The sequence below is a fragment of the Netta rufina genome (genome assembly GCF_964035555.1).
Source record: "Netta rufina genome assembly, chromosome: 4".
Lineage (NCBI taxonomy): Eukaryota > Metazoa > Chordata > Aves > Anseriformes > Anatidae > Netta > Netta rufina.
This window is the reverse complement of record NC_140127.1, coordinates 45,898,160-45,925,866: the sequence shown is the minus strand read 5'-3', so window position 1 is coordinate 45,925,866 and position 27,707 is coordinate 45,898,160. Positions and strand designations below refer to the sequence as shown.

Below are 27,707 nucleotides of genomic sequence, written 5' to 3'. Positions count from 1 at the left end.
CTTACCACGCTCAGTGACTTTTATTGTACACTGACTAGAGGCTTAATACTTAAACTCAGTATGTATGAATTTCGTTAAAAACTTATGATGATTTCACATTAAGCACTCAATTCTCGTTAATACAGTTTACTTTCTTGCTGGTGAGACAGTTGCCTACTGTTTGCTGCCTGGGCAGAACTATGGAGCTGGTATGTGAGCCTGGGATTTTCAAGCTGCATGCAACCCTCCAGATGTAGGATTGTCTGAAACAAAGGGAAAAATTAAGTGGAAAAGAACAAAAGAGTAATGGAGTTAGCTTAAACAGCAACTGTGAAATACTAAAGGGACACAGTTATTAGCAGTCAGAGCTGCTACCTGAAACAGCAGAAGATAGATTTATGCAGATATAATGTGAAGCATTAAGGAAAGCATTGTTTGGGCAATGAGGCAGTTGGATCAACCCAGTCCTCTATGCTCATTTACAGCCTGTACTTCCTTTTAACATTATTATTTCTTTTGAGAGTAAGGTATGATAAGATACAAGTAATATTCACATACAAAAATAGCATTCTTAATGTTCCATTACAAATAATCCACATGTATGGCACAATATTGGCTTTACAGATTATATAAGAAGTTTATTAGGAAGTAAAGTGCTCAGTTTTACAGATCAATACATTCTTGATCATTGTAGAAGGCTTGCATAATTAATAGCTTCCTAATAAGACCAAACACTGTACATTTATTTCCTATGCAAACTTTACCTTATTACTAAGTGACAAATAATATTAGAATCTAAAATTTAAAAATGAAATAATAAAAATGTTCAAAACATTTATCAAGTGCCCATGCACTTACTGCAAGGCCTATTGTCGACACACACGGGTACCCCATGAAAACTTAATGCACTTCAAGATGAAGTTTGTTATTAAGTAACGACACGTTACAGAAATATACCTCAACAAATACAGCTATGAATGCACATATTTTCATTTTCATAATAAACATATACTACAAATAAAAAGGAGCTGCATGATTGAATGTACATTTTCAAATACACATTTTTTACAGGCCAGCTATTTCAAACCATACTGCCAGGTCTCTGACAGTAGAGAGACAAGAGCATCATTTTTTTCCTAGTGCAGGACAAAAAAAAAACACCTACAGAAACAAAAAGCCCTTCATAAGACTCACAATCTGTTTTCCCACTTTGTTCCATTCTTGAGCCACAGCTACCAAGAAATTCCAGTCTCCGCACTGAACCTCCTCCTGCTCCACCTTTTATTAAGTAAGTTTCTGTGCATAGGGTTTCTTGTAAACTTAAAAACAGGAAAAGGCATAAAGTCTTACTTAGTTTTTGCATGTTCTCTGATTAGAGGGAATGCGCTCTGGGTATGTCCAGGCAACGCAGTGATAAGAGCATTTGCAAAATGTAGCTTTGCCCACATAGCACCACTGCAAGAAGTAGTACTAGCCTCTGGCAACAACTGCAATTTGAAACAAAAATACACCAATATAACATAAATATGCTATTTTTACTTCGTTAAATAGGCATTTTTCCTCTATATCACCTACTAATAGCTAAGATGTGTTTGATTACGTAGCTTTCTGTTTTCCTTTAAGCTAACTGTATGAATTTAAATACAAGAGAACTGCCATCTTCAGGATAAAAACACAACTGACAGCCTCTCTCCTAAACCAACAAGCCATAGACTGAAACAGGCTGCTAGGCAAAACCACACACACTGTGCTTCAGTGCCTTCTAGAGGAAAACAACATAATTTGTGGCATACCTCCTTTCAAAAATAAAGCGTCTGTGACATGGAAAGCACAGAAAATTAAATACTAAAAATCAGTGGTTACACTGAAAACCTTTCCAAAGGAATTACGTTGAATCCCTGGAGAAGAGAGTACGTGAAAGCATATCTAATAATTTTACAAGCTGTTAAATGTAAATACAGGCTACATAGGTGAGATGTGCTTTGCAGAACTTCACAGAGCACTTGATTGGGTTTTCCCTACCATTGGGCTCCCCTCCCATCCAAGGAAGAGTCAGCATTTTTCAACCGTGTGTGATTTTAAATAATGTGCGAAGTTATTGTGTTTACCTAAAGAAGTGAGGAATATTTATCCCAATAACACTTAGATCCTCAAAACATGGCACTAAAAGTGGGCACTATACAACAGAGCTGAAGATGATTATATTAACTGGGTGTAAGAAGGCAATTGTCAAACATTACTTCTAAAATGCTAATGAAATGGAAGAAGGCATAACATATATGGTTTCTGTTACAGAATGATCTGATTAACAGGTGTACAAACTCAGTGCACTTTCTTCTGTTTAAAGACATGTAGTATTTCTCAATAATACGAAAAAATGGCCATTTTAAAGTAAAATGTTAGTACACCAAGAACAACTCCAGAAAAATATACAAAAACTCAGAGTTAAAATAAAAAGATGTCGATTTGTCTCTTTGAAAAGTGTCAATTAAAATGAATGAGACAATAAACTAGTGCTGTTTTCTTTAAAAAATGTTTTTCAAAGCTTTTAAAAATTCTGTTTTTCCAATAGAAAGCAGAAAACCCACAGCTCTTCATTTGAATGGTTTAGCTAGAGCACATTTTGTCTAAAGCTTGCTGTCCTCGTGAAGCTGTTCCCCTTAACACATGTATAAGAATTCTGTCCAGGTAGATTTCCTCTTGCATTTTCATTTCCAAGGCTAGCTGGCTGGTTGTTGGTGACTTTAGCCTGACGTGTGGCTTATGTAGGTCTGAAAATGCCTTATGAAGAGAGTGTTTCTTCTTACACACCACTGGAGATTTCCTCCAGTGGTCTGATCAGAATGGAAACAGTGGAGTCAGGCATTTGCTGGCTTAATACTGGCCCCAAACTACCAAGCCGATCCTACACATGGATGTTATTTCCCCCATTCCCTCCTCCCCCATCAATACCATCTGACTGCGAGGAAGACGGCCGCGAGTTCCTGGAACGAGGCTGGCCGTTCAGCCCCAGCGGTGTTCCCAAACGATGGCTCATTTGGGATGCCGTGTCATCTGATTCCCAGCGCTCCAACTCCTCTCGCACAAGCCGCTCCATCTGTTCCCGGTGGATTTCATTGTCACGACCCAGTCTTTCATCCTAAACAGGTACAAGATGCAAGATGGAAGTGCAGTTTCCAAACCGCAGCCTCTCCAAAATCCTATGTGATACAGGAAATCCCTATCGCACTCAAGTATTTCAAGAGGCTAGAGGCAAATCATGGCTACTGCAGTAAATGGCTTTCTTTCCACTAATGCAACTCCCAGGTTGTCCCTTTCACTTATGAAAGCATAATTTGTATTACACCTTTTAATATTTAAGTCTGCCTCCAGAAATGTAGAATATACTGAGGAAAGAATGCCCCCAATAAAGATCCAGATTGAGAATCAAGCAGATTTTTTGGGTGCAACAACAGTAAAAGCCAGGGACGCTATATTCATGACAGGGCAGCTGTAAGTCTGACCCACATAACCCACCAAGACAGAACATCTCACCCACCCCTTAGCAGCCCTTTTCTGACTGTTCTTGACCCATCAGGGAGCTGACAGGTTTTAGTGTCCGCAGAAACAATGCACTTATCCTGCTGGCTGCTTCCACGTGGCGCTTTGAAAAGGGAAGGTAGGAAGGGAGGCAACAGGAGGTAGATAACCACACACACCCCCAGAAAGAATCAGGAGGAGAAGAGCAGGCTGCACAGCCTGCTGGGCTGGATCACCTTGACTCTGCCAGCCTAGTCCATAAAACTTTGTATTCATCCCAACAGACAACAAGGGATGAAAAAGCTTCTTCAGCAACTCCTCATCACCACTGCTGTCCTGTCCAGGGGTTTAAATGGTGCTCTGCAGCCGCAGTGTGACACGGGTCTGCTAGAAGATGCCTTCTCATATCTGAAACTTGCATCTTGTCCCTTCAGTAACACAAAACTCCAGATTGCTCGGCCAGTGCCAAAGCAGCCACGTCATCTTTACCACAAGGCCCTCCACCCTCCCAAGCCAAGCAGCAGAAAACAAGTACTGACACTAAATAAGCCATGCCGGCTGTGGCCAGCAGGTGACAACACAGGACAGAGCGGGGTTACTTACCTCTGTCACTCCGTCCAACAGCCTTCCCAACACATCTCTCCTTTTCAGTTTGGCTCTCTCCATCGCTTCAAGCTTCACAATCACCGCATCGATCTTGGAGACGATACTGCCGATTGAATGCTCCATGCGATCAACCCGCCTCATGAGTCTGAGGGCAATAAACAATAATTTCAACTTATTAAACTAAGCTGAAGGGCTTGGTAAACTTACAAGCCTCAAGATCTTACTACTAGGAAAAAAAAAAATGTAGTAGTTTTCTGGCATTATTCTAACACGGCTATTTTCTCTGTTGTTTCAGTGACCAGGTTTTCACTTTCTTTTTTTGAGGGGTGGGAGGGAAGGGACAGATTCCCATGAGCCTCTCTAAAATACTTACAATTCATATAATACTTGAAAGCTACAGGTGACTTCAGCAGCTGAAAATCCTGACTTTTACTGAATTATTTGACTAATATTCAGTTATAGGAGAGACTACAATGTACCTTACATAAAAATCCCCCAAGGGAAGCCCCACCACATGGTTTTGCTCCCCTAGGAGGCTCAACTTACACTTGGAACTCTTCGTAGGAAACCCCACTAGAGCTGCTGCCCCTCCTCCTGGAGCTGTGCCCACTGTCTTCATCCTCGTCCTCCTCAGAGTCATCCAAGCTCCGGGGGAAGCTGCGGCTGCTTAGAGGACGTGGCAGAGAGCTCCTGTCCAGGTCCAGATCCTCCTTTAGGGCAACACAACCCGCAGACAGGGAAGATAAAAAGACTTGTCACCTGTGCACTGGGGAGGCCAAAGACCTCCACCTTGCCATTTTACAGTTCTGCTAAGACAGCCAGGGTAGAGAGCAAAAGCAAAAGGAAACACAAGTTTTCTGCCGGGGCAGCAAACCAGCACAGGGAGCAGATTGGCTGACGGTGCTGATGGCAAGCTATTCCTAATGCTGAGCTCACCCTCTCTTTCTCCAGGTCATCTCTCATCTGCTGGTGTTCATGCTCTGTCAACTCCTGGTCCCCATCCTGATCATATTTGGTAAATATTGCTTCAATCTCTGCATCAGTGTGGCCCTTCCTAAAAAAAGCAATAAAAACAGATCCCTTACTTTTTATTTTCAGATGCTAACTCAACTTCATGTGCTGGAAAAGCGATTCACTCCCAATGAACTTTCATCCCCAAACAAAAGACACAATGAACCCAGAGCTGCCCATAAATTCTGCCCCACCAGGTATACAAAACGCTGACCACAACAAAGCTCAGCCCTCACTTTTCATTACCTAATGGCACAAACCTCCCCTGACCTGCACCCTGATCCTTCCCAACCATCCTTGGACTTCTGAAAGACATCGCAGAGGCAAGAACAACTTGCACGAAACACTTCACATCATATGTCTGGACACACTACTCAAGATTAAAAGTAACAGCTTCCTTACCCTTTTAGATCTTGCCGAAGTTCATCAAAATTTAGTTTCCCCCCGCCTTGTCTTAGGCTTTCTGAAATGTCATCAACAGTAGTTTTCTTCAGTTTAAGTTTGACCATGGCTTTGTTATAGCCCTAAAAGAAAAAAAAGATTTCATGTTTTACTCAGCGTGAAGCATTAGCACTTGATTTCCAACAGACTTCTTTTGTGGATTACCAATATCTGCTAGCGTACACAAGCATTGATTGTGTTCCAAAAGCTCTGTCTTTTCCTCCAGCTTACCCATTTTTTATTTCAGTGCTTAAATTAACAACATGAAAATACCCCTGCAGCTAGAATTAAGGCTTTTATCATTCAGTTGGCACTGCAGGTCAGTAGGAATAGATTATTTCAAGACACCTTTGGCAGCTACTGACAGTTAAGTGACAGTTTTAAACAGTGCTGACAAACTGGGTACAACTTATATTGGTCATTTTCCTTCCCTCATTCTTCAGTTGTACGAATGATTTATAAAAACAATCCTCATCCCAACAAAGCAGGATTTCTCATTTTTCCCTGCTCTGTTTTAACAACCAGTTCCCAAGTTTAAAACACTGAATCACTGGTCATGCTAAGTATGTGTTTAGACATTTCTGACCATGGTACAGCACCACACCACCCATGCCAGAGCACATGCAGGTGCATGTCATTTTTCCTAGGCTGAGATTCAGGTCGAGCTTTTAATTCTGTATTTGAAAACCTTACTGGCAGCTGCCCTTAGAGCTCCCAGTATGTAAAACAAGACTCCACTCATCTTAAAGCCTGATATGAAATGACTTGGAATTCTGTGCCCCAAAAAAATGGCACTTCAGCTTCACCAAGTGAGTACCTCTCTATCTACCTAGACAGACATATCCTGAGTCATACTCACTAGCGGCTGATCCTTTGACATAAAGTCTCAGATAGCTAAAATATGTTGTGATACAAAGCTTTCATTGTTTAATTTACATTCAACTCACACATTTATTTTAACTGAAAGATGCATATTTTCACCAGCTGTTGCCAGCTTTACTCTTTAGTTTCTATAGTGTTTTCTGGATTAAGTTCAGATGTGAGGAACGAGACATGAAACAAAACAAACCATTACTTTTACCTTTCTGATAAGGTCGGACAGTTCCATTTCTGCCTTCTGTTGTGCCATATCCGATTTGACTTCAGAATATGTATCATTGATAATGGCCAAAAACATGTTCTGTTCATGGAAGAAATGAAAAAGATGCTTAAAAAATCTCCACAAGTCCAAATCCTACTCTGCCCGTGGCCTTCATGTGCAGACCTACACATTTGTGTTGTGTTTATTTTTGTAAAGGGGCCAGGAGAAAATGGTGCCATATTTAAAAAGCAGTAACACCAGGTGCTTAAGGTTTTGAAATACGATGCCCTTCAGCTTTTAATCAGAATTACTGGTAATTAACCTAACTGTGGAATTTGTTTCTAAAGAGGGTTCATACCTACACACAGTGGTGCTGATAAAATGTGTTCTACCTGCAGAGGGTCCAACTCGTACACAAAACATCTGTGAATTCATCTAGGCATTACAGCTGGCAACAAAAATGCCATGGAGATGCAGGTTAATTACTCATCTCCTAATAACCAGCACAAACACAAGGATCTTACCCTGTTACAGCCCTGCGTGTGGTTCAGAACAAAGATAAGAACAAAAAGATGTCAAATCAGACACTTGGCATGCTTGTCACCAACTCTGACGTGACTTCAGTGGCTTGTTCAGAGAAGAGAAAGAAGTGGTCTCGCTGCCCCTGCGCCCAGCATTTTACTAGACCTGTGCAGCCACCACTGGAAGTGTCCTGCTGACTGTGGAATACACATGATTGAACTGCAAGCTGGACATTCAAGTCCAAAAAGACTCAATATACTGGTATATTCAACGTGCCACTCCTGCGGAAAAGCTTTGTCTTTTTCAGATATAAAAAAATCCTTTTAGAAGAATAGTTTTCCAATGTCATATTGTTATACATTCTGGTCTAACACCAGAAAAAATAAGAGATACTTGGGCTACTGTCTACTTTGCTTTCAGCTGCCCAAATATGAGTGCTAAGGATGCTGCTTTCTGCCTATCTTCCCTAACTTTATTTCCAGGTCTAACTCTGGTCTCAAGAAGCTTTCACCAACATATCCCTCTACCCAAATCATAGCATGTGCACATTAATAAATACACAAACAGCAGTGTCTGCTGTGCCCACACATTCCAGAGCTTTTCTTCTATCCCTTAGAAAAAAAAAATAATAATGTTTCTTTCCCTTGCTGGCCTCTGCACCTCTGGATTTTGTGAGGTGATTCAAAGCACCTGTCTCATGCACTTTTTGGGTCAGAGTAACCCATGTATTATTTTCCAGCTGTCTCCTCTTGACTACCACTTCTTCTCATCCCAAAGACCAAACAAGAACTCACTAATGACAAGGGTCAGTAAATCAGTCTGCGAGTTAGGATGATACACGACTGCTGTACAATTTTAGGTTAGTAAAATCCTGCTTTAATTGTTGCCACCTTATTAAAACACCAAAAGACACACCGTTCTGGGAATGATCTGAGGACATCTTGCTCGCAGAAGTTTCAGCCTGGAGATACCATTAGAAACCAGATTACTGCATAGCAATGCTAGTACCAAACTGCTGGTAAGCTACATACAGGTAGAAGATATTGGGACTCTTAACTTATATTGACAAAAAAAAAAATGGTTTTACTTGATGTCCTGGGTTTTGGAGGTCTTTCTCCCTCCACCTTTTGGTATTTAACTTCTACTAATAAGACTGTAATATGAATTCAACACTAGTGTGAACAGAGAGTATACAAATGATGGCTACTCACTACTAATATCTGTCCTGTGTGAATTTAATTGAGACACTCATGTCTACATACTGCTTCTCATATAAGCTGAGCCTCCTAAAATACTGTTTGTCTAGAAGTACAGGGGTAATCTGCAGGGGAAGGAGAACCCCAAGTTGTTTTATGGAAATAAAGAATTGGTCCAGCTCTGCCCCAGATGACGAAGACAGGATATGGGCTTGCTGTGTATACAAACTAGGCACTGCTTAGAATTAGAAATGAAAAATTCTTCATAATTTAAAAACAAACAAACAAACAAACAAACAAAAAACGGAGCACTATAAGGGAGTGAGAACAAATATACAATGCATATCTACTTTAAAGGAAATAAAAAGCAAAAAATGTAGTGAAAGATGATGTAAAAGTGAGGCCCTTTCCATGGAACACAAGTGTGCCCCAATTAGCAGGAGGAATCCAAGAACAAGAGGTGCAAAAATGGCCATAAAAAGAAACTTGCCACCTACCCACCCCATGTAAACAAAGGTGTACATACCAAAAGAATGAAGAACATAAAGAACACAAATGTAGTGAAATAAATTGGTCCCAAAATTCGATTAGCTTCTTCAACCTCTGTGAAGTTGAAGTCTCCCAAAATGATGCGGAACTGAGTAAATCTTTAAAAACAAAACACATCCAGGGGTTGAGAAAAACACTTTTGGATCTGTGCACTTCTCAATCTATTTCACTGTAACAGTCAGATGGGCAGCAGAGAGGTCTGCACTACTACAGTACTTCATCAGACATTGCCAAGTCAGTTTCTCAAACCCACCTTTATGCAAAACCAAACCTGTGATCAGATACAACACATGAAGCATAACTAAGGTGGTTATTTCTGGCTTTTGGGCACAACTGACAATGGCAGCAACAGGAAGCAAAGAAAACCAATGACCCAAGCCTGGTCCCTCTCCTATCCCTTCTGCTCTTCACGTATGTAAAATCTCAACCATTTCCTTCTGAAGCTGCCTCTGCCTCTCTACAGGAAACATTTTGCTCCCTATGCCCCAGTGTAAGAGGGGGGGAAAAATCTGTCAGCCTGGTAATTACCACACTTAGAATCAGGTTATGTTGTACCAAACCAATACAGGGGAAATTGATTTACTGTCCTATACTGAGTCCAGCCTCACTCATGGATTCTCGCAGATACCTACAAATGACTAAGCATTTCTAAAAAGCCTACAAATGACTAAGCATTTCTAAAAAGCAGCTATACCAGCAGTGAGATGCCTACAGCTTATCTCTTTAGATAGATGTTATAGGATTTCTTTGGTCTCTGTTGAGGTGTACTGAGAAATTCTTTGCATTTTTTATTATTTTACTTACATACAGTCCTGGAAAGTGCTGAAATCATCGATCTGAGTACCAAAGACAAGATAGGCCAGCTGAGCATATGCTAAGAAAATAATAAAAAACATAATAGCGAAGCCAACGACATCTTTGACACAGCGAGACATGGTAGTGGATAACTGACTCATCGTTCTGTTGAAGTTCACAAATTTGAAAAGCTGTTGATAGAAAAAAAAAAACAACAACAACAGTGAAGACAAGTAAGACAGTTTCTCACAACAACTGTTGTCTGGCTTTTTACACGAGACACCTTACTGAATTTCACAAAGTCAGATAATTTATATTCAGAAATATACATTGCTTCCAAAAAAACACTAAGGCTTGAAATGTGAAGAAAAAAACCTGTGAGAAAACAGACTTCCACTTCCACTCCTATTTGAAACCCTAGCTTAAGAGCAGTGTTACTGATACGCTTCCAAAAGCCTATTTATTTATCTTTACAGTCTTTCAGAACGAAATAGGAAAACGCGAGGAAACACGATCACACAGCTGACCTTGCTTTGAGCAGGTGGTTGGACTAGAAACCTCCTGAAGTCCCCTTAAACCTGCATAATTCTGTTTCTCTGCAGCTCTGCAGTTATTTCTAATAATAAGCTGCTTTGTTTTTACACGGTGATGCAAAAATTGCATGCAACTTTGACCTACAAAACAGCAGGAGACGGGATAACGTGCTTGATAATTATCAATTATCAATTGATAATATTTATAAATACTTATCAATTGATAAGTATCAATTTGGAATATCATAGCTGAAATGCATTTATCATTGCTCTTAAGTTTTCCACTGCCAGACAATTCATAAACTTCATGTTCCTCTGCAATTTTTACATGCAGAGGACAGGAAAGTCAGGAAGACAAGTAGCCCTAGAAAGGAGAAATTAAAATTTAAAAAAAAAAAAAAAAGTTATAAAAATAAGTTAAACTAAAGCAACACATCTAATTTTGGTATGAATTGGACTAGCTCTCCCACATTTATGACTTGAATCAGACACTACCGACACTTCTACCAATACAGAAGTTTTGTAAAGATAAAATGGGTACAGTTAAGCCAATCTAGGAAAAAGCAGTATCCAGTACTAAGTCCTGATTTGTCAACTCAGGAATAATGAAAACATTTCCTGACATTCCTGCTGTGACAAAGCACTACAGACTGCATCTTCAGGACTTAAATAAGGGCTGAATAAAGCAGAGAGAGAATTAAAACCTTGGTCTTAATCTGCAAGAAGGCACCCTTGTGCTCTCTATCTGTCCCATGACCAATTTTAGGAGAACACGATGAAACTGAAAGAAATGCATGACATGACATTCAGAACACTCTGAAAGATCACTTCCTGATTTTAGAATAAGGACGGGAAACTTGGAGTTACCTTAATCCAGACAAAAAACACAGTGACTGCAGCAATGTTGTTGAATTGCATTTGCCAATAGGCCAAGGGTTCAAAGTTGGGAAATGAGTTCTGATCTTCCAGCAGCTTCTTCAGGAGCATATCAACAGTTGAAGTCCTGTAGATGCTAATTCCTATAGCTGCCACAGAGAGCTGAGAACAAGAGAAACGAATGTGTGAAAGGTGATGAGAGTTTTAAAACACCTTGTTTTAGCCTAAAATATTCACAGATAGGATGATGGCACTATCCTTTAAACCCACTACGAATGCAGTGCCATTAACATCTCCCACAAAGTACATTTCAGAAAGCAATTTCAGGCGTAATATAAAGATTACCTACCACAATGATTACAATATCAAGACAATTCCAAAGACTTCTGAAGTAGTGCAATCTATGAATGTGAATTTCTAATATCTCTTCCACCATATAGTAGAGAACAAAGAGGCAAAACGCCATTTCACAGGCTGCCAGGAAAAAATCAAAAGTGGAGATGTAGTGAATCAGCTTCACTGGCTGAAACTGCCAAGACGTAAGAAGGCCTCCAGTTGCTGGAAACTCCACTAACAACCTGCATTTGGAAAAAAAGAAAACAAAAGTTTCATTTAAACAGTGTCCACAAAAAAGCACTACAAAAGAAACTTGGTTTTATTTATATTATTATTTAAATCAAGTGGAAATAGGTAAAAGCCCGCACATGCTTCAAATAAGTCTTCATGCAGTTGAGTAAAGCCCACTACTGTTCCTACATCATGCCATGTGAATGCCACTGGTGCTTCTGTGCATACCTTACAACGCAGAACAGGTTGATGTTCGCATTGTATATGGAGAAATCAATGAAAGCTGCTCTCGTCCCTCTGTCTAGCCACAGGTTGTTCTTCAGGCTGGCAATTTGCACAGCTGTCACTTCCCTGCTCCTTGAGAGGTCTTGGTAATAACCAGCCCCGCTGTACGTGGCGAGCAAGCCCCAGTGGCTGCTCCCATTCAAATCCTTCTCATTGGTGTATGTCCAGCTAGTTCAGAAGTAGTGAGACAGAGCATGTTAATCCTTCCGCTTTCAACTTACAATTAACAAAACAAATAAAATCTGACCAAAAAAAAAAAAACAAAAAAAAAACAAACTACCAAGTTTGGTAAGGTTTCTTCAAAAGCAGACTTCCAGACTTCACAGTGTGCTGGATTTAGGTAGCGTTACAAACTGGATTTTAGCTGGCTTTACAGACAGAACATAAAGCAATTCCAGAGTTGCCCCTGAGAAGTGACTAACCACACCATTCAGTATAACCCAATCAGAAAAAACATACATCTACGTGACGAACAGTACTACGTACGCTGTCCCATTTCGAAGCCCAAAAGGTGCAGTATCTTCATTAGCTACAGAATAGACATCGTAGCAGTCTTTGATTTCATCCTTTAGATCCTCGGGTATCGAGCACGAACCATTTCTCACTTTCAGCTGCCGAATGCGAGGCACCCCTAGGAGCAGGTTCTCGTAATAAATGAAGCTTTTGTTTTCTGCCATGGTTTTGTTGTTGTACCACATATCCCAGTAAAGACCATCCAGCAGAGGGCCTTCTGTGAACTGCGGAGGAAGACAGAATTTTAGTTTGCATGCTGCCAGCACTGTTTTTATACGTCTTAATTCTGTGGAAATGTAAGATTTTATTTTTTTTTTATGTTAAGGCAAAGGTCTTACTGTTAGCTGTCCTCCAGAGATGTTCCCCAGCCCTGCCCTGCCCCACTAGCATTACCTAGCCTAGCATTACCTTCACATATTGAAGGCCAACTTTGTTCCATCGCTTTGACAAAGAGCTCTTCGTGAACCAACCCCGTCATGCTAGAAAAAAAGAGCTTGCAGATTGAATTTACAGGCCATGACAGGAGAAACAAGCCATAGCAATAGCAAGAAAACAACTTGTTTATAATATTACCTTCCAGAAGTCGTCCATCGTGGACAACGTTTTGAAGTCAGTTTTCTCCATTTTCGAGACAGGTGTTTCCAGGAAGAGCTGTGACATAACCCTCGTGTAGTAGTACATACTGGAACTCACTGTCCCGTAAGTCACTGCAAGAGATTTGGGTAGGGGGGAGAGGTAAAAAGGGGCAGTGAGGAGAAAAAGACAAAGAGCACCTATTTGCTTGTTTTGGACAGCACTTGCATAGATTGTGCACTAAAAAGTCTAAGTTTCAGAACAAAACCCACACCAAGCAGCAACTGTCTGTCAGCTGTGATTACAATATAAAAAGCAGTGAAAAACAGATCAATCAGCCAGTTCAGAACACACAGTTCTCCTTCCCACACCTCGCTTGCTACTAATGCTCCTACAAAACCCAACATCAAGAACCACAAAGGCAGGACTCAGCAGCCTGAAAAGAGGCAGATAGTGCCATTCAAGGCGTTGGAAGAACCACGTCCTGCCAGAGCAGAAAATGATGCTCAACATGGGCACCGTGGGGCATGGCAAACAACACTGAACATCTGTTGTTAGACAGCAGAACTCCACCCAAGGTGTGTAGTGCTTCTAAGAGAATCTCTCCACAGAAAATAATGGCTACTTCTTTCCCTTGTGCTGGGCCAAGCATGAGGCTGAGGACCACAGAGCATAAATTATAAAATGACATACAAAGCCCTGATGGCTTGAGAAGGCAGTCTTTGGCACTGGTACTGCTACTGCCTATAAATACTTAAAACCATTTCAAGGCTAAAACCCAGAGAAGCCTGAAAGATCACATCTACGGTGAACAACTTCCATCTGTTTTCACAGACTTACAGAAATATTTTATTATAGGGAAGAAAGCATGTTTTCTTTAGCAAATGGAGAACAAGAACTATTTTTAATAAACGTCTCCTGCTGCATGGCACGTTGCATGTGAGCCTCAGTTGTGAAATACCTGGATTCTCTCAAAAATAAGTAACACAAGGATTGCTAATAGCATTTAGCCAGAAGCAGAAAGCACCCTTCTAAGGCGTGTCACACCAAAGACCAGTCTGTCCCATAGTTATTGCTTAAGTATAAAATTAAAAGAGATCGTATTTAAAAAAAAAATTAATGAGTTAGCAGTGTCTGTGCACATTTGGCATACTACATTTCTCCCCACATTCTGTTACCAGGAATATTTTCTACAGCAGAATGAATTATGAACAGCCTGTAAGCAAGCTTTTCCCACCAAAGACAAATGTGTTTTCATTCAAGTCCCTCATGCTACACCTCTCCTAGTGGTTGAGCCACAAGCAGCCTTACATTCCCTTGTCCATAAACCTGCACCAAGCACTCTTAAATGTCTCAGGAAGGAAATAAACATTAGAGTTAGTACATAATCATTCGTGCTGTACATCACATAAACAGCTGTGGGTTGTGTCACCAGAATAAGGTTTGTGGGTTTTTTTGTTTTGTTTTGTTTTAGTAATTGTGCTGTGGACAAGCAAGGCACTCACTCCCAGAGCTGTTTTTGTTTGTTTGTTTGTTTGTTTGTCTCTCTGTCTTCAGGGAAAAAAAAAAAAAAAAAAAAAAAAGGTTTTAATTCCCCAGAAATAACAACAGCACCTTGCCCTGTTAGAGCTGATCAAAAATGATAACTTGAAAGCCATTTACACCGTGGACATTTAGAACAAAACTGCCCATGCTAAGAACTGGGGGTAACCCACCAGGTTACACTAACTTAATGCACACAGATTTTTTTGTTATTCTCACTAGTAACCAAGTAAAACATCTATTTCCTCAACACCACATCAGGTTTTATTTTCCACTGACTTGCTGATTGTTATGCAAATATATGAACACCTTGTTTTGGCAATTAATATATAAAAAAATAAAGATTCAAATCTAGGTTAGTATGCCCAGAAAAAAACCAAACAAACAAGCAAAAACACTTGCCCTCAGATCTGTTACGTTACACTTTAAAGCCCATTTTGGGTCCCTGAACATTATGTGCATTAGGCTGGAGATCTATCAAGCTCCTCACTTCTGTCTCTTTTTCACTATGTCTTCAGTAAAATTGACTAATAGTATCTTGTGTGGACTCTAGAGTACATACCTAAAACCAGTCATGTGCTTAAAAGACAAATAAAATAATAATTTTTTAAGAATGAGGTTTGCATTCTGCTTCCTCTCTAGGTGGTCAGTAAGATTGCAAACCTTGAACCAGACAGCCATGTCTCGTGTACTTGGACATAACACTCATAAGCACAGCCTTACTATGTTTCAAATGACAGAAAACAAGACAAATGACACTAAAATCATACATGTCTCCAGTGATCCACATGCACTTGAGCATAAGAAACCACATGCATTAGTGCTGAAGGGTACTTACAGACACACAAGACCACAAGGAAAATCATGTATGTGACCAACTCCCGTAAAACACTTTTCAGGTATCGCTCTCTGCTGGTGTTGCTTTCTTCCATCAGTCTTGTGCCCCACAGACCTTTGAAGAAAAACACACACAGTGATACACACAGGGGTCTGAGACCAGATACACAATTAGTCAAGTGGCTTTGAAAGCTTCACCCACGTCATGTCTGCCACAGGCTCTGTGCTGGATTTTAAACTGATCTAAGCTCAAGCAAAAACTGCTTCTCTCGTTACCATTGTGCAAGTCGAACTGGGCCTGCAGCAGTGCTAGCTACTCGTGAGGGACCATAATCATTTATTAACAGTGCAGCAGAACTCCTGTGAAAGCTGCTGAGTATCTGCCAGAAGTGCTGCCACTTCAATTAGGTGGTATGAAAACACACCCAAGTATACAGAGGCATGCACAGGTAGCCATCCTCCAAGATATGCTACAATTTGTGTTTTGTTTTGGTTTGGTTTGGTTGTTTGTTTGTTTCAATTTTAATATGAAAAGCATTATCGGATGAATGAAAATGTACATTCAGCACTGAACCTTTATTAGCAATTTTAAGTAACTCTCTACCTGAAAGGGTATGGTAGCTCTGTCAAACACCTGTAAAGAAAATATGTTGTAACCTCATGTTTCCTTCCTTGCACAGCAAAAATTTAGCAGCAGCCTAAGGGACCAGCTGATGTGGAGCTGTCAAACTGGACGACTGCGTGACAACATTTGTGTGTGCTTCGTGGCATCACACCCAGCAGTCTCAAGACAACCGTGTAGGAACTCACTGGATGGTGCTCAACACTTCCAAAAGGGTGACAGAAAAGCAAAAGGATCTATTAAATGGAGCTGTTAACAGTAAAATGCATGAGAGTGGAAAGCAGTTAGTAACAACCGTGCTGATTTCCTCTGCCTAATACCGGAACAGAACAAAAATGGGAACAGCTGGGGATGTTCAGTCCAGGATTGCTACCTTCAGGGAATTTATCTTTATTTAAGCCTAAATAAATTTGACCTTAGTTTATGGTGGAAGGCAAGGCATATAGAAACAATATTTAACTCCTACAAGAGACTGCCAAACTTCTACTCTTTGCCTTTTCAGGCATCTTAAGCTGCCAACCTTTCCAAACATTCTTCACATTCCCAGCAGATGGAAATGAAGTGACCCCAAAATTCCTAGGAAAAAATCTTGGATCTTTCAATCGTGCCACAGTAATCTGACGGGAATGGAACAGCAACAAGAGATAGCCAAAACAAGTTATAAAGCTGACAAGGAGGAGAGGGTCTGGTTGCTTTACAACTCCTGCTGCCCAGACCAGGACAGCCAAAGGGCTATGCTGCTCCCGCGAAGAGCTCCATCTGCTAGCAGAAAGCCAGGAATGAGGAAGCTCTTCGCTCGGCCTGACGAGGAGTTTTATTCCAAAAGCATTAAGGCGCCCGATGTTTGCAGAAGCCTTGCAGCTACCACAGATTGAGCTGTGACCTAACCACAAAGTCAACTGGGAAACCTCTCCTGCATATGCCCAGCAAGCACCCACAGCCTGTGTGCTGATCTCTGCTCACGCTCCTTGACTGGCTAATTACACCCTTAATTACACCCTTCACTGGCATCGGTCCCCAGAAGAAAAGAATGCTTCCAAAGCTGTTCTTTAAGGGTAAGTCTGAAAATTCACGGGTAAGGACCGCTGCTTTACTACACGAAACGCCAAATCCTTGCCATTAGGTCATTCTGGAAGGCAGAAACACAAAACCAAGAAGGTTTAGAGAGTCACTAGTAGCACAGAAGGCAACAAATCCAGCCCTTAATCCAGCAGTACGTTGCACTAGCAACCCTCATAATAAAACTGGGAAAACACTGCCAGAGAGAGGAAGAAAAGGCTGGAGCAGGCAGCGAGCTGAGCTGGCGAGAGCTGTGTCCGGGCTGTCAGCACATTACTCACCAGCAAGAAATGTGGAGAAAGCTTGCAAGCTTCATTTCTGTCCTTTTACAAAACTGTTACAAGTCGGCAAAGAACAGGAAGTCTCACAGGATAAAAACAAAACAAAATAAAACAAAAACCAGCACCAGAGATCACATAACAATCTTTCTATTACGTGAACTTTGGATTTACCCAATAGCTAGCTTGAAGCATTCATCAGCTGCCACATTTTTAGCAAACACACACAGTACTTCCATTTTTTGCTGCATTAGAATATTATTTCAGATGCATCTAAATGCATAGTGGTGCTAAGCTGTGCTGGATTTAAGGTGACATCTACCATGAGCACCAAAAACATGGTTTCTAGCCTTGGTTAATTATTTTGTTTCATTCCTTATATACGTTTGGTACACAGCTAACACAGGAAATTAAAATCCCTCTGTTTACATGCATAAAAGCAGTTTGCGTGTGTATGTATATATGCACATGTAATATAAACATGCAATGGACTTCTACACACACACACACCTTTATATACATAAATCCAAGGTTACAACCTACGGAAGGCACATAAACTAGCCAGGCTTTATGGAAAACTTCCAAGGGCACCCAGCAGCTCTGCAGAGACAGCGCAGCCACCCCCCAGGTGCCCATAGCCATACGCCTGCCCAGAAATGCAGAGAAAGGTGGCCCCAGGGAAAGGTTCCTCCTCCCGAAACAACCAGAGCAACACCACGGCCTCCTGCTCCAGCTGAAGTTAACATTCCTTTCAGCGCCAGTACTAACCCAGCTCGGTACGGATCGGGTGACTGTTATCACCATTAATGAATGGCTGAAAACGGTGTTAGGTACTGCCATTTAACAATAACCAGGAAAACCTCTCCAGAATACCTCCACGCGCACGACCTCGTACTGACGCACACGAGGACACGGTGAGGCTGGGTGACCACGCACAGCTCTGACGGGAAGGTAACTTTTCCAGCCTGGCTCTGGAAACGGCCCTCACCCTTGCCCATCAAACCTTCTGACAACTTTCTCGGTAGCTGAGATGAGCAGCCACCTCCTCCTCTCCTCCAGGCAGCTGGGGAGATCTGCAAAGGCAGCGGAGGCAATTGCAACTTGCAACTGAGAAGCCCCACAGACTGAAAACTAAGAGACAAATAATCATTATCAGTCGAGTTTCTATTCACTTAGTAACTCCTGTTGCAGTCTCTCTGATCGCTGCAATTACCAAAATCTTGTTTCCAGCAATCCTTTTTGTTAGCATGTCTATTTCACAACCAGACAGCAAGCAAAGCATACGCTGTCATTTAACAGCACTCAGCTGATGAGCAGCAACCCGCTTATCCATGGTACCGCTATCATTTTTGGTATCCAAAGGATTAATCCTTCTTGTATTGCACCCTGTCTGGTGAAGCAGCATTTCATCACATAGATCTCTGCTAATTTTCCTCTAATTATCTTCAAACAAAACTAAGTTTGCCATATCCCAGTGCTCAGAAATCCTCATGGTTATCCACGAAATGTCACTACTGAGTACCATTTCCAATACTCCATTTTCCCTTTGACAGTTATCCTTCAAGTGTCCCGTGTCAATTTCAGGCTCACAATCAGCCCTTTCACCACATAGCCTGAAGCCATCACATTCTGCAGAGAAGGTTGACTGCCCACGCAGCAGGCAAACGCAGTCCCCAGTGGTACCCCTACGGCACGAAAGTAATTTCCTGCACCTATAAAATTTATGGCAACAGCATTCTCGGGGTTACAGAGCCAGAAACGGACCTGTCCACTGCAGGAACCTCGGCTGCACTTGCCTGTAAGCACAAAAGGTGCGTGGGTCAGAAATCAGCAGAAACTGCAGAGAGGAACCGCAGGAATAGACCCACTGCGAACATTCCTAGGACATGAAACCAACTCTTTTTACTTTGCAGCTAAAAATAGAATACGAGCAGTGTTCACCGTCTAAAACACCAAGAGACAGCTTGGTCCATGGCCATTATCTAAAGCTGTTGGTTTTTTTTAGTTCTTTTTTCTTTCTTACAGTGCAAGAAGACAGAACCTGGCACCACTTGCTGGGCAGCACATGATTAATCTGCGCACACCCGGTAACAGATAGAGAAGCACACCGGCTGTGTAACGTTACCACGCCAAAACTGGCCCTCAGCTTTCATCCCGAGCACAGACATTACACGTCCAAGTTACAGATGCGCATCAGCCCCTACGCTGCTGATCGCAGCTGAGGCCGTGCTGCTTGCAGGCGGCCGGACAGGGAAGCCCCTCTCACCTCGCAGGCGCCCTGCCAGCCGCTTGGCCCAGGCGGCCCGGTGCGGGGCGGCGCCGTCGGGCGGCCCCTGCAGGCGGCTCGGGGGCTCCGCCGCCCCGCCGCGCCCCGCGGGCAGCCGCCGCCGCTGCCGCCGCCCTGCCCCGCCGCCGCCGCCGCCGCCCTGTCCCGCAGCGCCGCTGCCCAGCGACGCCGCGGGGCTGCCCCACTCCACGTCCATCTCCAGCACCGGCCCCGCCGCTGCGGCCGCCGCAGCGGCTTCCTCCTCCTCGGGCTCGAAGCCGGGGTTGTCCCGGCTCCACGCCTGCCGCGAGCAAGCGGATGGCGGCGGCGACGGCGGCGGGCAGGAGCCGGCCCGAGCCGCCTCGCCCAGCCGCTCCAGCTCCAGCTGCTCCCGGCCGCGGCCCGCCATCAGCCCCGCCGCCGCTGCTGCCCGGGGCGGGGCGCAGCCGCCACCACCGCCCCTTCCCCGCCCTCCGGGGCCAGCCCCGAAAGCCCGGGGCACGGAGGGAGATGTAGTCGGGGCGGCCGGAGCGCCCCTCATGGCCGCCCGCCTCCCTCCCTCCCTCCCTCCCCCCTGAGGCAGCGCCCTTCCCGCCCTTTTCTCCTCAGCGCCCCTCCCGCCGCGCAGTCGGGCCCTGCCGAAATAAAGTTTTGTGTTTTTGTGTTAATTCCTGCTTTCACCAAAACACACACACACACACACACACACAAGTATTTCACCTCACATACGTGTGTGGAAGCTCCTTGCACCGTGAGCTACTCAGCTCCCCCCTTCCTCCCTCCCGCCACACAGCAACACAGCCCTGAGGAATGGGTTTTTCGTGATTTTATTTAAATCCGGTTACAAAATATACACAGGCAGCAGGATGCGCAGCATCCCCCCGAGGCACCGCTCCCTGGCACCCTGCCACAGCCTGGCTGGGTGCCCAGGAAGCGGCGCGCCCCAACTGGAGCATCGCCACGCGCCCTGCGTTTACAGATACCACAGCAGATCTGCTCTCCCCCAGCCCCACACTTTGGCAGATATTACAGAAAAAAGGAACACACCAGATCCCCCTTAAATTGTGACTTCGTTGTTTTCAATGCTGTGATGCTCTTGAGTGTTCTCAGCACTCTCCAGTGTCTGGTTGCTGGTGTCATCAATGGCAGGGATGCCGGCCGCTGCGCTGACCCGTCTCTCCCTGCTCTCCATGCTGTGGTGGTCATCTCTGGCACCATCCTTGCTGTCACCTCCCTCAACCTCGGGGCTGTCAAATTTCTGACGGCTGTCATTTTCCATGCTCTGGTGGTGGGTGAGCTCACTGCTGTCCCGCTCATGGCTCTTGTCCAGCCACTCTCCACTGACTGCGCGCTTCCCTGGGGCACGGTGGGCAGCCAGTTCCTGCTGCCAGAGCCCCACTTGCTGGCTGTCCCCAGGCAGGGCACTCTCATCTTCCTCTGTGGCATCGTCTGCGATGAGCTGCATTGCACAAAGGGAAAATGAAGAGCTGTCAGCCGCCTGCCACCTGTGCTGCAGTGCTACACCTCTGCTCTGAGACAGCATGGACTCACACAAACTGGTCATTTTATAAGAAACTCAAGTCTAATCCTGGACTCAGATTTCCTGCATGCAAGCACATCAGGGCAGTGCAACTAGCATCACCGCCTTGCTTGCAGCAGTGGGCTGTGCTGTATGTCCACAGCCCTCACCAACTGGGGATGTCCAGAGAGAGGAAAGGCACCCCTCTGGTTACGCCTGCCTTTCCCTCCCGCCAATCCTTTTCAGAGTTGACCCCCATAAGATAATATATCCATTCTCATCTTCACCACCCTTTTCCAATACCCGCTGTACAGCCTCATTCACCTTTCTGGCAGCTTTGCGGATCTTGCTCGATTTCACCATGCTGGCTTTGGCCTTCATCCTGTATGCCACGCTGTCGCCCCTGCCCGCGTTGTCCCCACGGGTGAAAGGGAAGGGAGGGAAGGGCACTGTTACTGGCGCGTCTGTGGGAAAGTCTGTGACAACCTCATCAGACTCATCAGTGTCATTGGAATCATTATCGTCATCATCGTTGTCGTCATCCACAGCCTCGTGGCTCTTGCTTGGCACATCAGGAAAGTGCTGGAAAGCATTAACCATGCATCAGTCAAATCGACATACACCGAGGCATGCCAAGCAACATCCCCCCTACTAACCCAGGGCTTAGGCACTGTTGCAGACCTATGTGCCCAAATTGTTCCTAATTTGCCCCATCCTGCCTGAAGCCTTGCTTTATTTAGAGGGAAATATTACCGCAAGAACTTCATTTGGCTGAGGAGAGCAAGCACTGCTATGCACTGGCTGCCCTGCAGAGCTCAGCTGGCATTTAGCCATCCAAAACACTTACCGGTTTTACCGGGACATTTTCAGTGTTTTCTTCTGAAGAGTAAAGAGTCTGAAAACAACAGAAAACTCGCTATATTAGCACAAAGAGGCACATTCAGTGGAACTGATAAACAGGCTCACTATTCTTTAGGCACTTAATCCTGAACTGCAAGGTTTGGCATTGAGAGATGCCACGCTTTCTCCCCCAGTCAGTTGGGCGTACCTGCTGAAGTGATGCCAGGTCATTCTGCGGGTGCTGCAGGAGCTCTTGAGAGTGAGAATTCACAAGGTTGTGCTGTTGTCTGTGTGAGTGATGGCCCCTGGGGTCCTTCAGGAGAAAAAGGGAGGCTTTAATCCACAGAGGAGCAGAGCGGAGCCAGTGAAACTGCTGGCACCGTGCAATGTGTGTTCATGCAGGTGTGGCAGCTGCAGCACGTACTCTGTTCACACAGGATGTGTCCTCAACCATCCCCTGCCACAGGGAGAGGACTGGGAACAAGCCACAATCCCAGATGAACGTTAGACCCAAATAGGATACTACAGCAGATGTGCCTGTGCTCATTTTAGTGACATTTGGAGTTCTATCTAAACGCTGTGGTTTCTCCTCATTCTCAGGCTCTTTTTGCTACAGTGATCTACCTCCCTCACCATCAAGACCCCAAACTAAATGCAGTAGCTGGTTCTCAGAGAAAATAATTGATTTTACAAGTTTAGAAGCTAGTGATTGGGTATAAATCAAATAGCTCTATACAAGATGAATATCATTTGCTCACACCACTACAAAATTCACAGAAACTGGGTTGCAGTGCTCTTCTAACACTAGACATTGTTATCCAAGCCACAATAGTGTGTAGTAGCATAAATCACAACTGCTTTATTAAAAGACAACAGATAGAACAGAAGGACAAAGAAACTTACGTATTTTTCTTCAGAGCTGGCAGAAATGGCATGCTGCTTGGATTTAATCTTGAAGGGAGGAAAGAGAAAAGGGGGTTATGGGTATCAGTTTCTTGCTAAAGTGCACAGAAAATATTGCAAGTGATCACTAATACACATCTATTATGTACTCACCGGCCATGCAGCAGCAACGCTGATAAGGCATAAGCAAAGAACTGCCACCTTCATTGTGATGTTTTACCTGGAAAATAAGTTGTAATGATAAGTCAATGAGGTAAACTACCACAGAAAATGCCACAGGCTTTTTCTTTCTCCTGGTGTTCTTTACTGTACCTAGAGCAACTCTCTAACTTGGATTCAGCCTGCCCATTGCCATCTTATTCCTCTGTCCCCCAGCTAGCTGGTTTTGCAATGACTTAGCAACTCAAAAGGTACAAGAAATTTAAAAGCAGATCTTGAAAATTGCTGAGCAGCAGGGAGAGCAATCCCACTGAGAGGACAAGCAAGCCTCTTCTGAAAAATAAGGTGCTATGCAGGTCAGTAAGGGTTTGTTATCATCGAGTTAAGATCACTTCGTCAAGAGACCAGACAACACAAACCCAGCTTGGATTTGTTTTTCAGTTACTTTAAAACTAGTTTTCAGAATTATTAACTTGAATGGCTGTGAGTAAAATCACTTTACATGAACAGAAACTGCTTTTATGGACGGGCTTTCATCTCCCCTGCAGAATTTTGACCAGAACAACCTGCATTTCCAAGCAGGAGATGAAGTGAAATAACTGCTCACACTGCAGTTTTAGCAATTTGATAAAAGAGTGGTGCCTGTGGGAGAGTGCTAAGCTGCAGTAAATGTTGGTGCTGACAGACCATTTCCCAGGATAAACAACATCCCTGATAAATTAAGCCAGTTCTGCAATGAACAAGGAGCATTTAAAACCTTAGTAAGTCCTAGCAGAAACGAAAGGCTACTACAGACTTTTAAAACACATTAATAAGCCTGGCAGTAAGGCAGGACTCTCTATTAGAGGTACTGCAGTCCCAAGAGATGCACAGAGAAGGGCACACGTCCCACCCCTTCAGCAGCACGCAGCACCAACTGCAAGCCTGCCAGGAGAAACTGGGATATTACAAGGCTGTGGTTACATGCGGAAGGAAGCTTTCAGGGTTTTCAGTAACCTCCTGATATCTATCAGCATACAGATTTAAAACTGTGATTTTTTTTTTTTGTGGTACTTTGTATTGCTTCAGCAACCACCTTCTCCATCCAGAAGCAGACCTTTTCCCACAGAGAAGCATCAAATTCTGCCCAGCAACGCAGCTCTGGAAACTCGCCTTGGCTGAAGCTACAGACAGAATGGCATGCATCGGGTGAAAAAGCAAAAAATTACCTTGTCTGGTGCTGGAGGAGTCTGCTGTAGCAGGAGGGCTCCCGGTGATCCCAGCAGCAGCTCCTGCTCGTTGGCTGCAAGAAGCTCTGGCTTTCTCCCTTCGTTCCTGACTGCCTGGCATCTGCAACCATGGGGAATTTAAACCCTGTCCCCGAGACAGGCCACCAATCCCTGCGTGGCGGAAAAAGCTGAGGTCATGAGGCTCCTGGCCACCGTCCTGCCCACGTTCTCCTACACTTCCTCCTTGGCTTTGTGGCTTTTGAAGCAAACAAAAGCCACTCTATGGTTAAAACATTACTTATGGGCAAGATCATTAACCAGCAGGTTTGTTGAATGCACAGCAGTTGGTATCGTGTAGGAGGACTTCAGGGCACATCCGTCCTCCTTCTGTAAGGAGGCAGAGCCCTGCTTCCCAGAAACCTTTCACACCCTGTTCTGTAAGGGGTAGGGATGCATAATGCCTGCAGGAAGACCTGAACATAAAGCTCCCCAAAAAGGTATTAGGGAGATTTGCCCAGCAGGTATACGTCTTGCAACAGGAATTGCAAAGGCAGGACGCAGAATATGGCTTTCTGCCTTTTCAGCCCGAACAAGAAAACAACATTAGTCTGTCTCAACAAGCTTTCTGCTTCCAGAAACTTGTTTGGAAAGGCACACCAGATCCACTGATATGCTAATTAAAAAGGGTTTGTGCACCATTATCTGAAATTCTCTCTCCATTTCCATTCAGTAGTATCCCCTCTGGGTCCTTTCCAGTTTCATTCATTCTTTCAGCTGGACCAGCTGAGTCACCTGCTGCAGCTGTCTGCTGCACTGAGCCCGCTGCAGGACCCTTTCCAAGAACCAAATTCGAGGTATATATTCCATCTCAAGAAGTGCCATGACTAGTATTGGGAACAAAAAGATGTTGTGGGATGAAATTCCACACCTGCCACCCCCTGAGCAGCATGTCAGCTCTGCTGATGGGTGACAGGTCTGTTCTGGTAGCTCCTTGCCTGGACAGACACTGCTGCGGGTCCCCCTGCCTGGTCTGTGACTTGCTGCCATACTCACAGGCCCCCTTCCAGCTGGTGTGCCTTTAAAATAACACAGGCGTGCCATTAAAGCACGGAGAAACCTTCCCAGCAGTCATTTTAGAGAGCAAAATATTCACAGCTGTCTCAAAGCCCGTATCTTTCTCCTCATTTCCGATACCTGGTTAATGTTTGATTTTGCAGCTCAACATCACTGAAGATGTTCATTTTGAGAGAGAATGACTGTCTGTCCTTGGTCTAGCAGCAGTGAAAGAGACACCTTGTCATGGCTCCTGTCACCAGTTACCCTGTGCTTGCTAACACTTGTGTAGTTTATTTGGAAACACCACCAGGAACACACCCCAGGTAGCTCAGCGACTGTGCCCCACAGCATCACACAGACCTACCTAATTATATTTTTGAGCTCAGATCAACAGCAATTATAAGTTTAACTTAGCCTGCTTGATAACATCACCTTAATAATTTAAGTTAATAATGTAGAATTGGGTAAAATCCTAGTATGTCACTAACAGCTCTGAACATTCATGAGCCCATGCATGCATTCACTTGGATGAGGCATGTCATAGCTTTCATTTTTGGAGCAGCAGAATCACTATTTACTAACTTGTGAAAGAATTTTAAAGCATAAAAGCCTTCAGGAACAAAGGTTTCTTGAGGATTTAGATGGCTTCTGTCATCCCATCACATCTGCAGCTCGGTGCTTTTGGAAAGCAGGCTGTTTACCAAAGACCTTGGATGCAAATGCAGGCCTACAGCTGTAGGTGGGTGTTCTTCAGATATTTTAGCTACTACCTAATGCTGAAGCTGATACACCAGGTTAATCATACATTGATATGGCTGCTGTCTCTCACGAGAGACACGACATGAACCCCAGGGAGTTGCTTCTGGCAAACAACTGGTGTTTCCAGCCTGCTGGGAGATGGCTGTGTTTCTGAGCACTGCTGCCAAGGCCACGGGGCTGATTTTGTAAGAGACGGAGAACAATAGTCATGTTTTGCACTAATTCAGGAGCAGGACATGCAGCGACAGTTATTACTAAAGAGCTTCATTTTATGCAAGATCAGCTAGTGTGGAGCTGTAGTAAATTTAGCACTTGCCTCATGCCCATCATTATGTGGTTATTCATCCTGTAAATCGTTTTGCCCAGCCGAGAAATTCCTGTGCCTTGGCAGGAGGCAGTGCTTTTCGTCCTGTCAGAGATAAGCAACAAGCGGAGCAGAAAGGGGGTAGGCTTCCACCATTTTCACTTCCCACATTAAGCTCACAAATTCCTGCTCCATCTTGGGCATGGGGGACCCCTGCCTGCCGCCACCTGAAACACCCAGTCCTTCAGGAGAGCCAGCCCTCCTGACCTTTCCCATGTTGGCCCTGCTCGCCTTGTTGTCCCACAGCCATCAGTCCCCTGGGTACAATCCAGCCTGGGTTTCCTACTTGCCCTGGACCCCATTCAGCACATCGGGCTGAGCAACAGCTCCAGCTGCACTCTGGGACCAGAGCAGCATCCTCTGCGTGGCTGTGACTAAGGCCAGGACAGAGAGGTTATTTTTTTCAGCAGCATTACAAACGCTCTCAAGGAGAAAACCCAAGAAACGCCAACTTGGCAGTGCTCTCATAAACAACTGCTCTGCAGCTACAGCATCCCAAAGAAAAGCAGGCTTGGAAAACACCGGTTTCTATGAAAAACAGATGAAAACCAAAACACTCTTGCACCGCTACCATGTCGTGTGGAGTGACGCAGCCATTGCAGAACGATGCGGGGACCTATGACTTGTCTGCGTACTGCAGCACCCAGTACTGGAATACACGAGGCAGTAACATTCCTGTTCTGCTGTGCAGTGCAGATGCCAAGCTGACAAGGCAAGTGCCATTTAACCCTTGCTCAGGCACCAAAGGGGATTTCAGCATCCCACATACCCATTGCCAGCTCTTGCCATTCCAGGAACAACGCTGGCACAAGAGTGATGGATAGGGACAGAAAGCAGACTTTCTGGGAAAACAACCCAGATGTAAGCAGCCAGCGGACGAGAAAGTGCCAAAGTTTGACAGATAGCACCAGCTTTAACCTGCTGTTTCCTCCCCCTGTACACTGAGTGCCCACCAGCTTGCTCCTTCTGACCCTCTGAGAGTAGCTGCTACCTGCTTGCAGTTTTGAGTGCCTTCTCAAAAACAGAGGACTAAATAAATAAATAAGAGAGAAAAGAATGGTGAGAAATTGCCATACAGCTGTAGGCCAGAAATCCACGAGGCTGGATGGCCTCAGCCAGATTACAGTGCTAGGAGAGCCAAAAGCCTGCTCCTACGACGGCGTAAATACAGCCCAGCTGTCTGTAGCTTCCTAAAATGGAGCTCTATGCGAGTCTCCTCCCTTAGCTTTCAAAGCCAGACATAAAATAA

General features: G+C 44.2%; 2 protein-coding genes across 2 annotated transcripts; both read right to left on the bottom strand.

Moving 5' to 3' along the window:
* Positions 1–703: 703 nt before the first annotated feature.
* PKD2 (polycystin 2, transient receptor potential cation channel) lies at positions 704–20,059 on the bottom strand (the record flags this gene model as incomplete). Its single annotated transcript, XM_084285638.1, has 15 exons — positions 704–3,118; positions 4,102–4,249; positions 4,651–4,814; positions 5,041–5,158; positions 5,518–5,639; positions 6,638–6,736; positions 8,882–9,002; positions 9,709–9,890; positions 11,100–11,270; positions 11,458–11,686; positions 11,904–12,128; positions 12,447–12,697; positions 13,047–13,180; positions 15,427–15,540; positions 19,651–20,059. 15 exons carry the CDS (start codon positions 20,057–20,059, stop codon positions 2,885–2,887), a joined length of 2,721 nt encoding a protein of 906 aa, XP_084141764.1. The 3' UTR covers positions 704–2,884.
* Positions 20,060–20,707: 648 nt separating this feature from the next.
* On the bottom strand, positions 20,708–24,378 carry SPP1 (secreted phosphoprotein 1; the record flags this gene model as incomplete). The annotated part of the gene is made up of 7 exons (XM_084285863.1): positions 24,280–24,378; positions 23,066–23,132; positions 22,913–22,960; positions 22,218–22,322; positions 22,017–22,064; positions 21,494–21,751; positions 20,708–21,109 (listed from the first exon to the last, which is right to left on the bottom strand). The coding sequence occupies exons 2-7, from the start codon at positions 23,117–23,119 to the stop codon at positions 20,708–20,710; spliced, it is 915 nt and encodes a 304-aa protein (XP_084141989.1). The 5' UTR covers positions 23,120–23,132; positions 24,280–24,378.
* Between the last annotated feature and the right edge of the window lie 3,329 nt (positions 24,379–27,707).